Below are 16132 nucleotides of genomic sequence, written 5' to 3'. Positions count from 1 at the left end.
TTACTTTGTCCATAAGAAATCCAATGAGGTCGGAACCACTCTCAAACATCCTGAGTCATTTCATAGTAATGTTAAAAATTTAGATAAAAGTGTCACTTTTTCTTTAAGAATTTAGCATCACCGTGAACTACATATCAACACTAGGGCCAAATTCTTGTTTCCAATCTTCAATAGCTCTCTCTATCACTCCTGAATTGGCAGGGAGCGAAAAAAATTGGGAGCACGCTCCCGCCCGAAGCGCACTTCGGAAGCAGGTTCGAGAGGTGGGGTGGGGCGGCGCTCCCCCGCAACCCTGGGCAAGAGTGCATTTTGTGGAGCAGATGGCCGAGTAGGCATTAGGGCTTGTGGAAAGTAGGCCTGAGGCAGCCCAAGTAAGGCTTCTGAGTATGTTGTAACTGGACAGCAAAGAAGGGCTGAGTCTGCCCCTGGTTGGACAGCAGACAAGGGCTGAGTTACAGTGGTGATTGGACAGCTACAGGAGCAACCAACACTGAGCAGACTGTGGCAAGTACAGTGAGCAGAGTGTGACATGGAGACTGGGGAGGGTTTCAGTAGTGAGGACAAGGTTTTTTCTGTGTAAGTTTTCCCTTGTGATTTGGCATTTCACTGAGCATTGTAAAAGGGCCATTTTCCCTTGTATGGTAGCCCTAGATTCTTGTTTAAGGACTAATGAGAATTCTTTTTTGGGGCTGAATTTTTGTGTTACTGTGCATGATCTAATTGCTAGTTTTAAAGTTTCCTCTGTGCATAAAGGTTAGGCACATCAGTATGTTTCAGTAAATTAGTTAATTTGAGTCTGTTACCAGATCTGGTGTGTGTGTGCGCGCACGCGCGCACTGGGTCTAGTGCCCAAAAATCTGTCAATATGCTTTATTTAGAATTTGCTAATCACTAACTGAATATGCAGAGTTTTGTATGCAACACTGTTTCTCAAGATGTGGAAGACAAAGCAGCAAAGAAGGAAAACTCACAAAGACAAAATCATGTTGGTAGTTGAGCATGTGTGCTTCTATTATGATGGAAGGATGAACTATCAAAGCTTCTTTAATTCCATTAGCACATGCAGCGGAAGAAGATGCCAAGACAACCATAGCTGTGCTTTTGTATTCTACTTAATGCTCACTGAGACATGAACAAGGTGGACAGCACGAGGTACTTTTCCAGAGATGTGCAAAATGACATGCTTGAGCAGTGAAGAAAAGTCACATTTTCTTCACCTGATGGGTTAAATGACCAGACAGTTAAATTGGCACATGGGAGATAACACTGTTGTTTGGGTCTTGCACACGGGAGATAATGCTGCAATAGAGACAATATACAATTTGCAGAAGAGGACAGCCTTGCTGATTCGAACCTGATGAGTGATCACAAGGGTAGCAGACAACTATCGAGTCATGAGGTGTACTGGACATACTGGGAATGGTTCAGAATTTTTTTAGGAATTCAAGCCATTTACTCTGGAAACACTGAAGTAACTTGTAAATTAACCACAGTAAAAAAATGGAGAAAATGTTAAATTTCACAGGAGGGTAAGCATATCCTGCAATCAGAAAAAACAACCTAAACCTAGGTGGCTTAACACTGAACCTCCATCAAAACAGCAGCCTCTGAATACATTAATCTACAAACACATGCTTCTGGAGATACAAACAGCAAAAGCTCAGATCTGAACTCTCAATACTGCATCTATCTTTTATTTTCAACTCAAAAAAACAATTACATTGCTATAGCTCAAAACTCAACTCAAATACACTAACCATCCCAGTGGAAGACCCCTCCATTCTTTTGTAGATGACAAAGGCCACGGTTTACAGATAATGTTCACCATCCCAGTGGAGAGCCCAGGGTTGGAAAGTAAGCCCCAACCTAAAATCACCATAGATAGCTCTGCCATCCCTGCACGAATAACTTGCCTAGAGTAGATTGGCCTCAAGGAGAATCACCCACATGCCCATGCAAGCATTCATGCCTCCTTGACATCTCTGCCCTCCTGAGTAGATAATCCTCATACAAAAAGCAACTATTCTAAGCATAATCTAAATCTAGAACAACAGTTGACAAAAACTTAACTAAAGCTCACTGTTAAATTTGGAACAGCACACTAAAATAGCTACTACGTTAAAGATAACACTGTTCCTAAATATTTCCTAATCCAAATCTAGAACAACAGTTGACTAAAGCTTAACAAAATCACCCAGCAAACTCTGGAACAGCACACTAAAATAGCCACTATGCTAAAGACAACACTGCTCCTAAGGTTAGTGTACACACTCCTATGATCTATCACACTCTATAAGACCGTTGTGCCTCTGTTGAGCCTTGAGCTGTGTCATCACTCACAACCACCTCTGCCACACACAGGAGCCATGACAGTTTGATGTAAGTTGTCATATCTGCTGAAGGTGAAAAGATCCATGGAAACAAGTTACAAAACTAACCCTCACTTTTCGCAAGAAAAGTGCACTCCACCAGGCCAAGTCTCTCCCTCATTTATATATTCAATACACTATATCTATCCTATATGGATTTCTCATTGATGTCCTATTTATTTTGGACATTCATTACATGAACCACTAAGGTTCATCACAGACTAATAAATAGTTGTTGTGACCAACTTGCCCGAGAAAATACAATACCAGGCAGACAAGGTGGCGAATGCACTCAACCACCTTAAACAGTTTTTAGCTTACTGGGGAAGTTCTTTGTCATTTTTCAGCAGTGTCCCACTGGTGGCCTCATCAGGGCACAGACAGCAGCCAACATCAGAGCTACTCTCAGAAACAGCTAAGATGTCATAGACATATTATGATATGCCATGAAAGGGCCATCTTTGATTTGGAATTAGTTAAAAATCTCTTTTAACAAACAAACTCACCACATTTCTAAAGCTGATCTAATATCATAATGCCTGTTTACATAAGGAGATGAGAATACACACAATACCTGCATGGCTTCATACAATTTTCTGCTTTTCCGGGACATCATAACCTGTGACAACTTTGAGTCATCTGCATCATTGTCCGGTCCAAAACCTGTGCTTGGAGACTTCTCTTCATCTTGAGAAGCTTCCAGCGATTCCTGTAATACCTTGCTTGACAAGGATGCAGAATATGGAATGCCTTCAAGTTCCTTTGCCAGCTCTTCTTGATATGACCTTTCAATGGCCATTTCCTGCAATAATTAATAAATGGGTATCAAAATGTCCTGAAACATACATTGAAATTGGAATTGATATTTTGAGTTTAAAAGCATAGTGGTTCAGGAATTCCTCACAAACATCTCAGTGACATAAATAATACATTTGGAAAAAAATTAAAAATGTATCATATACATAAGAATTCCATATAAAAGCAATACCTCTGCACCCTTTTCTGTTGCTGCATTGGCTTCATTTCGATAGGCAATAGCATCTGACAGTATGTTTTGGGAATCATTGATATCCTGATCCTCAATCCCTGCCAAAGGTAAGAGTTGTTTCTTTGCTGCTGCTTGCAAGCGCTTAATAGTCTTAGCATACTCTGGCATGTAGCCTTCTGCTTCCTCATCAACAAAAGGTGACAGATGAGGTGGAGGAACCCTGGTTCATCAAACAACATTAAAGAATATGACTGCTTCATTTCAAGAACAAGAATAATGAGACCAAAATCGTATTAATTTTTAAATTGTCCTTACACAATAAAAATGCTTTAGCTTACATTATATAATGAACATTGAAATTAAAAACAGGAAATCGTCTAGGGATTAAACATTTGAACATAAAGAAATATGCCTGATATGCTCAATACCCATAAGATGTGTGAACGTCCACAACACCTCATAGCATGATTCCTCTGAAGTAGTAATATTTCATCAGGCAATTGGCAAATAAGTATTAATACTATATGCATATTCAAGAGTCACTTATCTTCCAGAGTCCAGACAAATAGATTTGTTTTATTTCTATCCATAGCATCATGTGACATTTTCAACTCTAAAAGTGTGATAAACCACAGAAACAACGATAGAAAACCTTCCCAACTTTTGTTGACACGTCTAACTCCTGCCGGATATAAAAAATAAAATAAAATAAATAATAATAAACAAATAAAAAAAATAAAAAAAATAAAAAAAAAAACCGAATTTGAGAAAAATGACCACTAGAAAATCATCTCATAAGATGTTTTGTCTGAAGTAACGTATATTATTGGTCCAATTGGCAAAGGAGTATTAATAGTATATTTTGGGTTCAAGGGTCATCTATCTTCCAGATAATATGATTGTTTTATTTCTACTCATAGGATCTCATGACATCCTCAATTCTAAGAGTGTGATAGACCACAGGAGCAAGAACTAAAGAGCTTCCCAACTTTTGTTGATATGGCTGACTCCTGAGACAAATTTAATAAAAAAATAAACAAGTGGAGAAAAACGGCCTCTAGAAACACATATCCCTTTATAAGATCATTTGCATAACTTTGAATTTTAACAGAAGACATTTGGTGACAACTTTGGTGCTCCAATTCTACCTTTAGACGATGAAATAATGGACTCGACTAACAATGGAGAAAAATGAACTTTATAAAGAATATTCCTGTCAGAAAATCAATAACTAAAATGTGAATTTCAACTGAACATAGTAGGCAAAAAGACAACTTTAAAACTTAAACCGTGTCATCAATACTAAAAGAGAAGGAATTCTGGTTTCTTATGATATCTAGATTACCATCCCTATTAGGCATTGCAAATTGACCAGATCACCTTGCATGATCTATGTGGACTCTTTGGAAGGCTTCATGAGATTTACATTGGCCTGTGTTACAAAAACAGTGTATCGATATTTACATTGGCCTGTGTTACCAAAACAGTGTATCATGGATTTTTCACCACAGAAATGTGAAAATGAAGATTAAAAGTTCTTGCTAAGTAAGACTCTCAACACCTCGATTGTCAGCTTTATCATACAATCTCAACATTTACAAAAACACTACGGGAAAAACGAGAGATATGGAAAAGAAAACTAAATAACACTTGTATTTTCAAATATGCCTGCATCCCAGTTTCAAATAGAAAAGAATATGATTGAATCCCTCAATGAAAATTGATATTAGAAGTACCTGCCAACCATGTAATCATCAGTAGGCAAGATAAGACGAGAGTTCACACAGTCATAAACCCATTGAGGTTGAACATAGTCCCTAGATAAAAATTTATGGCCCTGGGTTGGTCGATCCACTATCTGCACACCATATTCAATATATCAAGCAACACAACAGGTAGTGTCATATTCAAAACATTGCACATATGGAAAGAACATGCATGCCTGATCATAGAAAACTCAGGATAATTTGCATCTATATGATATTATATATTGAAATATCACTCCAGCTACAGGAAATATTGCTGAAGTTTCTCATAACCTGGTGGGTAATGTCTTCATCCGTCTCTTTGAAAGGGGCCCCATCACCGTCCCATGAAACAACTCCACCAAAAGCTTGAATAACAAAAAGTAATGACTCTCTTGGAACCTGTAGCAAGGAAATTTCTCGTGTGAGGTAATACTCATCTCAAAGGCCCCAAAATCCCTTTCTTTACATTTCCTGCAGGCCCTTACCTCCCGGCCCAAGAAGAATTTCAAATCCTTGAAGAACGTCCTGCAGACTTTCTTCTCTTCATCTTCATCTTCATCTTCTCCATCATCATATTTCTCTTTATTTTGAATTGCTGTGTCTTCTTGCTGCAGATCATTAGTCATAGCTCTTTCTTTGTCCATCGATGAAAGCCGATGCTGAAGTAATGCCAACCTTGCCTGTGACTCTGCCAATATTTTCTCTTTCTGTTCTGGATTATTTAGCTCAGATTCACTAGGAACAATCTCCTCACCTCGTTCAGCAGCATCGTCCTGAAGCGGGTTCACAGTATTTGAAGCAAGGTCTTTGACAATGGCATACAGTTCTGCAGAAGGACAAGGAAAGGCCAGTATCCTTAACATCATTTTTCCAGCAACCAATTATAAGAGTCATCACAACATAGAAAACTATATACAGATATCCTTCCGGCCTTGGAAAAACTTACACACAAGTTGGCACCAAATTTTGAGTATGCTAAGTTGCTAACTAATTTACATACCCAATTAGGCTTCAAATAAAAACTCAGTTCTACGATCTGATCCTACTGTTGAACAAGATTTGAATTAATCATTCAGGGATTATCTACAGGAATGCCTGTCAGACGAGGCCAGCTGATTACACTTAAAATATTCAGCAAGCATCCAGCTTAAAAACCGCACTCTTCATCCATGTAGCTGAAGAGCAGATTTGTTATATATTTTTATATAATATTTTTTATCTGAAAGCATTTTTATATAATACATGTTTTTATATATTTTGATGCATATATATTTTTAAAGCCCATATAAAATGTCAAACTACCTCCAGAAAACATGAAAACATATCATATTGCTGATGATCATTAAAGAACCAAAACTATAGTACAAATATAACACCAATCATCCAGCAATTATATCTTATACCATTGCCATCAAATGATTAACCATAACAACAACCTTCAAGTTTCAACATTTAATATTTGTCATCAACAAATTGTCACTGATAACATCAACCAGAAAATGAAACTGAGCATCATATTCAATTACAAAGGGTTGTAGGATGTCGTCAATAGTTTAAAGGCAAGTTCAAAATTGAAACTTAAACTATCATATAATGTTTACAACATAGGTTATAATAAAGAAAAATTACTAAGTTCTAGAGGCTAAATTATAAACAGTAAAAAGACAAATAAATCTAAAATATACTAAGCTGAGAAACTTCTAGTTTCTTTTCACATGATCTATGAAGAAAAGGAGTCAGAGTAAGTGGAAGTGGTTGTGGAACACTGCCAATCGATGCATGGCCCCCATGCAACACTACACATTTTGATGATAAAGACAAAGGACCTACATCTAAAGCCTTGCTAGTGATCAGGATGGAATTTTTGCTACACGAATATGAACCATCAAGATCACCCAAAATTCTCCTCTAAATTATTGTCCCATGTCAAATATTTTCGATCATTCTTCACCGCCTCACAATGATGGGACAACAACCTCAAGTCATAGTGCACATAAGCCAAACTTTTTTCCAGACTAAATTCAGGGTATTTCTCGTCATGTTGTTGTATGTGCTCAACATCCCTCTACAAAATGTGTTAAAAACCTATGAAAGAAGCTTCCCAACCAAATTATGCATATGTGTGGTAGAGGAGCCATACATGTTCCACTATTCAAAAGGATTCAAACTATTTTGATCTTTAATTGCATGCAAGTTAGCAAAGATTCCATGTACTATCTCGTTTTGCTTCATACACAAGAACACTCCTCTTCATCAAGGATTAACTTGTCTAGTGCAAGCATATGCCCATTATATAACTCTGGATACCCCTAGTTGCTAGTCGAGCCAACCAAGACACAGAATAATATTTTGGGTGTGATGACATATGCTAGGGCATAAGAATGGAACATTCAAATCATTCCACCTTTTTTACAACATGTTTATGATTGAATCTATTAACTCCACAATGCCTTTGGTTTTATCTAGCATGCAATCACCTTCTGATTTGTATCTCCAAACTGAGTCATATTATAAATGGGCTTGTTGAACTACAAAACATACCTAACCTACACCCAAAATTAGCCATCAAGAATGGGTGTCCTCCACCTCCCTAATGGCAGTTTATCTGTTGACCACTTAAGCAGGTCATGAGATGTCTTGAGTAAGAGTGTTAATTTGCACAACTGTTGCTTGCTATCCACCCCTCCTCAACCCCCCACCAACCAAACAATAAAAAAGAGCATCTAACAACAAAGATTATATGCAGTGGTTTATGACTAGTATGCTTTGCTTAGGTGATGTGCATTGGCTACATTATTGGTATTTATTATGCTTCATGGCTATTCTAGTGGAGCATTCCATTCATGCACACATTACTATGGTGACCTATCCTTCCAAAGTCAATATTTGTGTATGGTTCATTATGTATTCGTTTGCTGGTCGAAACCTTTAATGGATATTAACAATTTAACAATGTTGTTGCATGCTTTGAGCAGTTGGTTTCTTGGAGTAGAGCACTCCCCTTTCTTTTGCATCTTTGGCACACATTTGGAGCCATAGGAACCTTGCTTGCACATTGTTCTAGGTCACTCCATATTGGCACCCTTGGTTTGTTGCACATGTTGAGGCAAGGGTTGGTTACATTGGCATATTCTCATAATCTCGCCAAACCAGAGACATTGTTGCTATATTTGACCTGATTTGTCCTTATCATATTGGAGCACTCCCCCATGATGATTGTTTTGTTGTATTCTTAGGGCACACTCTTAGAGAATAACGTTTGTTGCTAACTTGCACGAAGCGCCGAAATGTTTCAGAGTTTCCGAAACGGTTACCTTTAGAAACATCACCTCCCAAAAATGGAAACGTTCGCTGAAACGCCGACTGAAACATCATATATGTTTATATATATAAAAAGAAACATATAAATAAGTGAATAACACATTATCTTGCAAGAAAAAAGGGAATAAGACCCATAGATGACAATTTAGAAGGAAAACCAAGTGTATATTAACTCTCATAGATGATTACATGATGGTCGAGTTTTCGCTGAGTTTCGAAGTTTAGGGTGCAGGTGCGTCCCGACACGCCAAGTTCCTAGAAGTTTTGTGCTTTATGGAGCGGTTACATGGTCAAATCCCGAAGATCAATGAGCACATTTTACATTGGAGTACATATGGCATCTCCACTTCTTTGTCCATTTTGTCATATTATTTTATTAACTTAGGTTTTTGACTGGCCTTGTTAGTTAGAGGATAATGTTGTTTACTCCTTCCTAGGAGAGATCGAGGATCTAACTCATCATTGCTTTTTTTATTCAAGAAGGATTGGGGCTCTAAATCTATATAAGATGAGCCCCTCCTATTGGTTGTTGTTGATAGCTTGAAGCAATGTTATCGAAACTAGTGGAATTGGCCAATCTGACTGATGGCACAGAACCTAACAAGGCAAGTTCAATACCGAACTGGCCTTTTCTCACTAAACTAACCAGTTTCATACAAAACCAGTCAGTTCCATAAAATGCAACCAAGGACCCTTCGTACACAAAATTTAATTATAAACAAAAAAACAACCAATAATTTATGAGTGGGGCAGCCTAATATTCAACCCTAAGGCCCTACTAATGTTATGTAATTAATGGCAATGTTAAATTCCTTTAGTAAACTTCTAACATTACCATTAATTGTGTCGGGATTGTTAAAATTTAGGGCAGCATCGGGAAGAATTTCCCTTGTGAAATCATACTGCCTCAAAGGAAAATCATTAAAACCCAAAGATGAATTCAATTGGTCAAAGGAATTATTATTAAAGTATTAGCAAATTAAATTTTATGGTAACATGGGTCGGCTTCAATTCAAGGAGGGAAATAATCTAATTTGAAACCGCAATTTTTAATCTAAGTTGGCCTCAAATGGTCAAGTCGGCTCTCCCAAGAGTCACAACTTTTCACTCGTGGAAATCACTATAAATACTCTGTTGGGTTGTTCTCCAACATATATACTTCGCATAACACATTTTCTCTCTGACATTTTTTATCCATAACGTCTGAGATTCTGAGGTGTGTTTTATATCCTTTCTATGGTGCGGATTTGAGTCTCTCTGAGGTGCGGTCTATATCCTAACTGTGGTGCGGATTTGAGTCTCTCTGAGTTGCGGTCTTATCCTATCCATGCTGCAAATTTGAGTCTCTCTGAGGCGCAGTCTATATCCTATTTGTGGTGTGGATTATAAGCACTCTAGGGTTCTCAAATGGTTGTGACTATCCCATGGTGTATATGTCTATGACTCTTGTATGTGGCTCGATGAATGGCACAGACATACTATTACTACAATGATGAATTTCTATAGTTACAATGGCTTGAGGAATAGTTTACATTCACACTGGACAATGACTCTCATCCTATTGTTTGCAATTCAAATACTTTGTGGTATGTCATCTATATTACAGTGACATAGCCATGTTGTAAAAAATCTTCAATGGCATTGCTTGATTATGAGTCTCGCTCCATATGATGACTCTCTATCTCTTATGCATGTTTCGCTCTTATCTTGGTATTGCTCTAGAGTCTATACACCACAATGGATTGTCTCTTATGGTTTTTGTGGTTAATAATATATTACAATTCAACAGTTATGTTACAGTGTCCAAAGATAAGATGACAATGACGCCACCTTACCTATGATTGTGCTCTTATTCATAAGCTTCATATGGTTGTGTTTTGAACTAACCTTTTGACAGATGTGAATGGTTGATGGTAACTCTATAAGGCACTAAAATCATGATTCACAAAGGGCAGTGATCTTTTATAATTATGACTCAATGGACAATATTCTTCTACAAGGCATATTGTGGAGATCTTCTATGAAAACATGTGACAGTGATCATGATATAATTCATATGACAGTGACCCTTTATGATAGCAATGATCTTACACCTATAATGATGTTGATGCTTATCAATGACATGGATATTGTTACTTGCAGTGATATGGCAGAAGTCAGTTCATAAACGAAGTTGTGAATTGAGTTGGTTTGGCCTAGGGTGCCTTGATATGATTGATCATGTCTCATGATGTTGTACTTTGTATCTCATCTGATTAATTGATGAATATCTAATAGAAGAAGAAGAATTGAATTCTGGGTTTTCCCCCATGTGGAGTTTTTCCCTAGTCTCCGACGAAATTCTAGTGTCTCTATTTGTGCATGCTTTTCTTTTGTTGTACATTTATGTTCGATTGCATTTTTCATGTTATTGTTCTTTCTACATAATCGTTAATGATGTTATGATGTTATGGGGTGAATTCAGTGTGTAAAAGATGTAATGCAATTATCTAAAGCAAAAACAATATAGCCCTTAGAAAATTTAACATGGTATTAGAGTTGGGCTGAAGAAAAGTCATGGATATCTCCCCTGTGAAGACACCAATGGATTAAGTAGAATGAAAGATGTTGGAGACCTAAAAGAATGCTAGGGTTTGAAGGAAACCCTTGGCAATTTTGTTCTACCAAGAGAAATTAGGGTTTGGTGGATAACATGAGATTAGCGTTTGGAAGAAAACCCTTAAGTGTGCTTGGAAGAAGGGCCTAAATATGATAAAGGCTTGAGTTGTACAAGTCTTGAAACCCCAGCATGATTAGTAAGAAGTTATTTCAGCACTTGTGACAAATTCAAGGTATCCCTAGATGAGCTAGTTTCATTATAAGAGATAGGAAGTTGACAGTTGGGCTTGGCTACTTATGAAGAAGATTGAAAATATTGATGGTGCCAAGTTGAGGCACGTCCTCTTTTGTCGATATATGTTTGATGACCTATGGTACCTCATGATAGAGATTCTATTGATGCTCAAAAGATTGTACTTCTTCTGAAGACAGCATTGATATGTGGATGATGGATAGTGATGACTCTTGGAGGCTGGATCAAGAGGAGTTTATCACTTCCTTCAATCCTCTTTAAAGGTAAGTACCTTCTAGAATTACATTATTTCTTTATGACATTGCTCTTATTTAGATTTATCGTTTAGATTATTACTTATCCTTCCTACATGAATATTTGAGTATTTGAATACTTCTAACTTCTTGATGAGGACGTGATAAGAAAATCCATCTTGAGGATCATCTGGATACTAAAAGGTGCAGGAAAGCTAGTACAGAAAGAGAAAAGTTGGAGAAGAAATAAGAAGCTAAAACAGGAAAAGGAACCTAATGCAAATTTATCATGGGAGCTAGTGAAAAGTATTCTAGGCATATGCGAGATGACAAAGTATATATGCTTCAATTTGCTAAGGTATCTGAATATTATGAGTTATGTATAGTATAGCATAATTGTTACAATGTTATGTTTTTTATTTAGCCGCGACATTGGTATGGCAAGTTAAGCTCTGAGGCATGACAAGAATATTACCTTCAAAAAAGTCTTGATTCATATAGTACTCTTGAGTAATGCATGCCAGTCATATACATAAGTTAGTAAGTTTGGTTCCCAGCACATGTGACATACTAATACACTCTATAGTTTAAATCTCATTGATATTTGGATATCCTGATTTTGTCTAAAGATAAAGCATAGCCAGAAACATTGACTTTGATATATGGTAACTTGATATTGTTGTCAATGCTTGTAATGAGTATGGTAACCCTAATGGAAATAGTGTGGTTGTAAGATTGATACTCATGATCTACTAACTATCTTCTTGTTGATCTTGATAAGACTTTGATAAGTTGTAATTGCTATGATGACTTAACAACATGGTAAATTTGAGAATGAGATAAAAATGAATGCCCTGATTTGATGATGTTAGGACTCTGATGGAAATGATTGTATAACGTGATAGAGATGTGATATTAAATGGAGGTACACTTTTCAGCTTCCCTAATTGTATGACATTAACCCTTGATGAATGATTGATGACATATACATGTATGACAATGAAGCCAAATTAAATAGTTGATTATGACTTGTCATGAAAATGATATATATATATGACAACCTGATATAGTTTGACTCAGTGATCTGATATATGACAGTTTTGTATGAACCAATATTGTTATGCATTGAAGAAACAAAGATCTATATATATGAGAACATGATATAGTTTGATTCAGTGATCTGATATATGACAGTTTTGGATGAACTAATATGGTTATGCCTTGAAGAAACAAAGATCTTGATGCATTGATGATAACTGAAGAAGCTTCCCATTCAGAGGGAGAGACCCTTGAAGAGATCCCAACACCTATTATTATTATTTGCATAATGATTGTACTCTTAGGGCTACCTCGGAAGTTTTTGAAGTAGATGAATAGGAGAACCATGATTGCAGATTGAAACAAGTCTTCTAGACTTGGATTGACAAGCATCTGATGTTGTTAAAGGTATGTCTTTGTTAACTAATTTTATGTGCTAACAATTCATCACTGACAGGACTAGTTTACCCCAAGCAGTTTCAAGATCCATTTCTAGTGTTTTGTCAAAATCATGGCATGTTGAATTGCATTGATGAATTATTGTTGCTAGATTTGGTGGATCTCGTAATGAGCAATCAGTCATATGGATCCTTGTGTTGCAAGCCATCACCCTGAGCTAAATAGAGTCCAGATATATAGTTGGGACAGAGACATCTCCATGGATTAAGATAATGTTGTTGTATACGACAAGCTTAGGCTTGTGGTTGCTGCCTCCTTGTGTGAGAGGAAGAAAGGATGAATATGGTATTCTTTTCTTTATGTCATGCATTTGCTCTAACATAATTTTTTATTTGATGTCCTAGGTGTTGGAAAATCAGAAAGACAGAAAGATTTTCTCTTGTTAATTATTACTTGTGAATTCTTTGAGTTATTATTGTTTTTCGTATGTTCTTCTTTTATCTTAGTTCATCAAGCAATTACCAAATGGCAAAACCAAAACACGAAAACCAAGGACACCAAATGTAGGCGCACAGCCAGGGGAAAACCCAGTCAAGAACTCTTCCTTTATTAATTCAAATGATATAGACCAAGACCTTAGACCAACAAACCTTCCTCCTCCACCAATTCAGCCTTCCAAGATGATTCAGTAGTCTTTTCTTATCCAACAGCTTCAACCCAACAACAATCCAGAAATTTCAACTTCCCAGCAACAGAACTTCGACCCAACTGCAGGATTACAGTTTCGATCTAGCAATTTCAATAGCTTCAGCCTCTTCACAGCTTCGATATTAATACAATAGTTTCATAACTTCGACCTTGATGCAACAGCTTCACATTTTCGACCTTGATGCAACAGCTACACAGCTTCGACCATGATGCAGCTTCAGAATTTCATTGCACATCAGAGAAAGAGAGACCCAAAAACTTCGATTCCAACTTCCTTCTTAAGCTTCGCACTTTTTCTGCTTCCCAGCTACTGCATTTCAAACTTGTGTGAGTTGTCCTCCAAATGAGTCGAGTTGTTGCTTATATATAAGTCATCTTAGTTGATCGAATTCTTCTAATGAGGCTGAATTGTCCTGCCTTGAGGTCGACTCAGTGGAGGAGGCCTAATTGACCTAATTTACATTAAAAATAATTTTCTTTCTTGACACATAATTCCCAAGAAGGGTTCTTTACATTGTGACATGGACAAGGAAACTTAACATAAACCCTAGAGGTCTTCAATGGAGACTTTGACCTAAAAACAATTCACCCAAGCATGAAACCCATGCTTTGATAAGCCAATTTATTTAATAATAAAATTCATTTTTCTTTCTTTTGACAAATATATTTCAAATATAATTATGAAGACCGACAATAGTTACATTCTTCAACACTCCCTCCTAACTAGGGAGTGTATTCATAATTACCTATATCTATAGAGGTACATGGAAGATCTCCAAAAGGAACTACAATAAGTTCAGCATACTCAGTGCTACAGACTAGATTCCTAACCAGGGTAATCTATCTGGGTGGGACTAAGATGGACTAAAGCTTTCAGCCAGTCCAAGTACCATCAGGCTTACTAACTAACCATCAACCCAAGGATCTAGGTGCATATCCAAGGTCAGCGCGCCAAGACCAACGCCACTCTCCCTCTTCGGGATCTAGACATCCAACACCCATAGGCCAGCCAGATGTCCTCCCAAGCATCCGCCATTAGATGCTTCATCTCTCCCTAATAAACTAGATATATCCATTTGTCCAAGCATGCTCCTAAAGTGTTCAACCTGTTTATGGAGAGACAAGCACAAACCCCAATTAGTAATAACCTTTCAAATATACAAACAAGTAAACACAAACATTCAGAGTCTTCAATCATCCTGATGCCACTTATGTTAAGTTATTCATATGCAACAAGTCGTACACTTTTCTTCTTTCATTTCTTCAGCAACACCAAGACATCCTCAAAATTTTGTGGTGTATTCATTCATTTTCCGATTTCTTCTTCAAGGTATCGATCATGACTACCATAATATGCCCTCCCTCTTAACTGGGGAGATGTACTCTTTTCTTCTAACCATGTTTCTTCTCAACTTAGAGAAATCAACAATTTTTTCTTTTTCAATAACATCGGAGAAGCTTCAACCTTTCACAACTTCATCAACGTCATCTTGATCATCCTCATCCTTATAGTTTTCTTCATCATTCTCATCATTATTTTTCGATTACGAACATCTCCAACATCTTGAAGATTATGTACCTACCAAACTTAAACAACAAATACAACCAACTACAAAAGCATGAAGTTAACTTATATCAAAATCATGTCAATACAATAATGGAAGCATTAGACTTTAGATATCAATTAGCTAAACCTACTTAGGCTCATAATTAGCATAAGACACATCTAGACTTCAACTTCTTGCTAGGGTTAACGTTATAAAACCTATATCACACCATCGAAACTTAAATCAACTTAGTCAAGAAATCAATCTCATTCTATCTAGGGCCTCAATAATATTTTCAGAAATATATAACAAATTCTACTATGATCCATTACAATCCCTAGAATCCATCTTAGAGACACAAATCCCTAGATACCAGCAATTCAATCAAATAATAATTCTACTATATATTTTAGACTCTACAAGTGTTTGTTTCAAACCCTAGATTTAATCATCATATCAGAAGCATTACCATCATATCCTAGAACATCAAACTTCTAATAGGGCTTTGTTACAAACTATGAACACCAACAATTAGGTTAACATATATAAATATCTAGGATTTCATAATCATGCACAAGCATATCACAACAATATCTATTAGGTAAACCCAAGACACAGATATCAATACATTAAAGTTAGATATACAACAATTTTGATCAGGCTATGGTTTCGATCAGACAAACGAACATACACCTAGGGCTTCATTCCTAGGATCTCACTATAGATATTATAAGGGTTTTGCTCATAAACCCTAATTCATCAAACCCTAAAGATTAGGGATTCAATACATATCTTTAGATAGCAAACCCTAAAGGACTAGGGATTTTATCATAACAATACCAAAACATCAAAAGAATAGTAATTCTAGATTTCATCAACAACCCTAAGTACAATAAGGTTTCCAGATTAGCATCGATATAGTCTTAGGAG

General features: G+C 36.7%; 1 protein-coding gene across 1 annotated transcript in view; it reads right to left on the bottom strand.

Annotated features, from left to right (window-relative positions):
- Positions 1–16132, bottom strand: part of LOC149238539 (pescadillo-like protein) — a 152335-nt gene that overhangs the window by 16986 nt on the left and 119217 nt on the right. Inside the window, exons 10-14 of the mRNA XM_089373082.1 lie at positions 5591–5931; positions 5397–5504; positions 5094–5215; positions 3358–3577; positions 2944–3171 (exon numbers count right to left, since the gene is read on the bottom strand). Coding sequence (XP_089229208.1) covers positions 2944–3171; positions 3358–3577; positions 5094–5215; positions 5397–5504; positions 5591–5931 — 1019 coding nt within the window. The remainder of the gene's footprint in view (positions 1–2943; positions 3172–3357; positions 3578–5093; positions 5216–5396; positions 5505–5590; positions 5932–16132) is intronic.

This window comes from Pinus tabuliformis, chromosome 8 (genome assembly GCF_031772625.1).
Source record: "Pinus tabuliformis cultivar Carrire ecotype Pingquan chromosome 8, CPIR1, whole genome shotgun sequence".
NCBI lineage: Eukaryota > Viridiplantae > Streptophyta > Pinopsida > Pinales > Pinaceae > Pinus > Pinus tabuliformis.
This window is presented reverse-complemented; position numbering and strand designations above follow the sequence as displayed.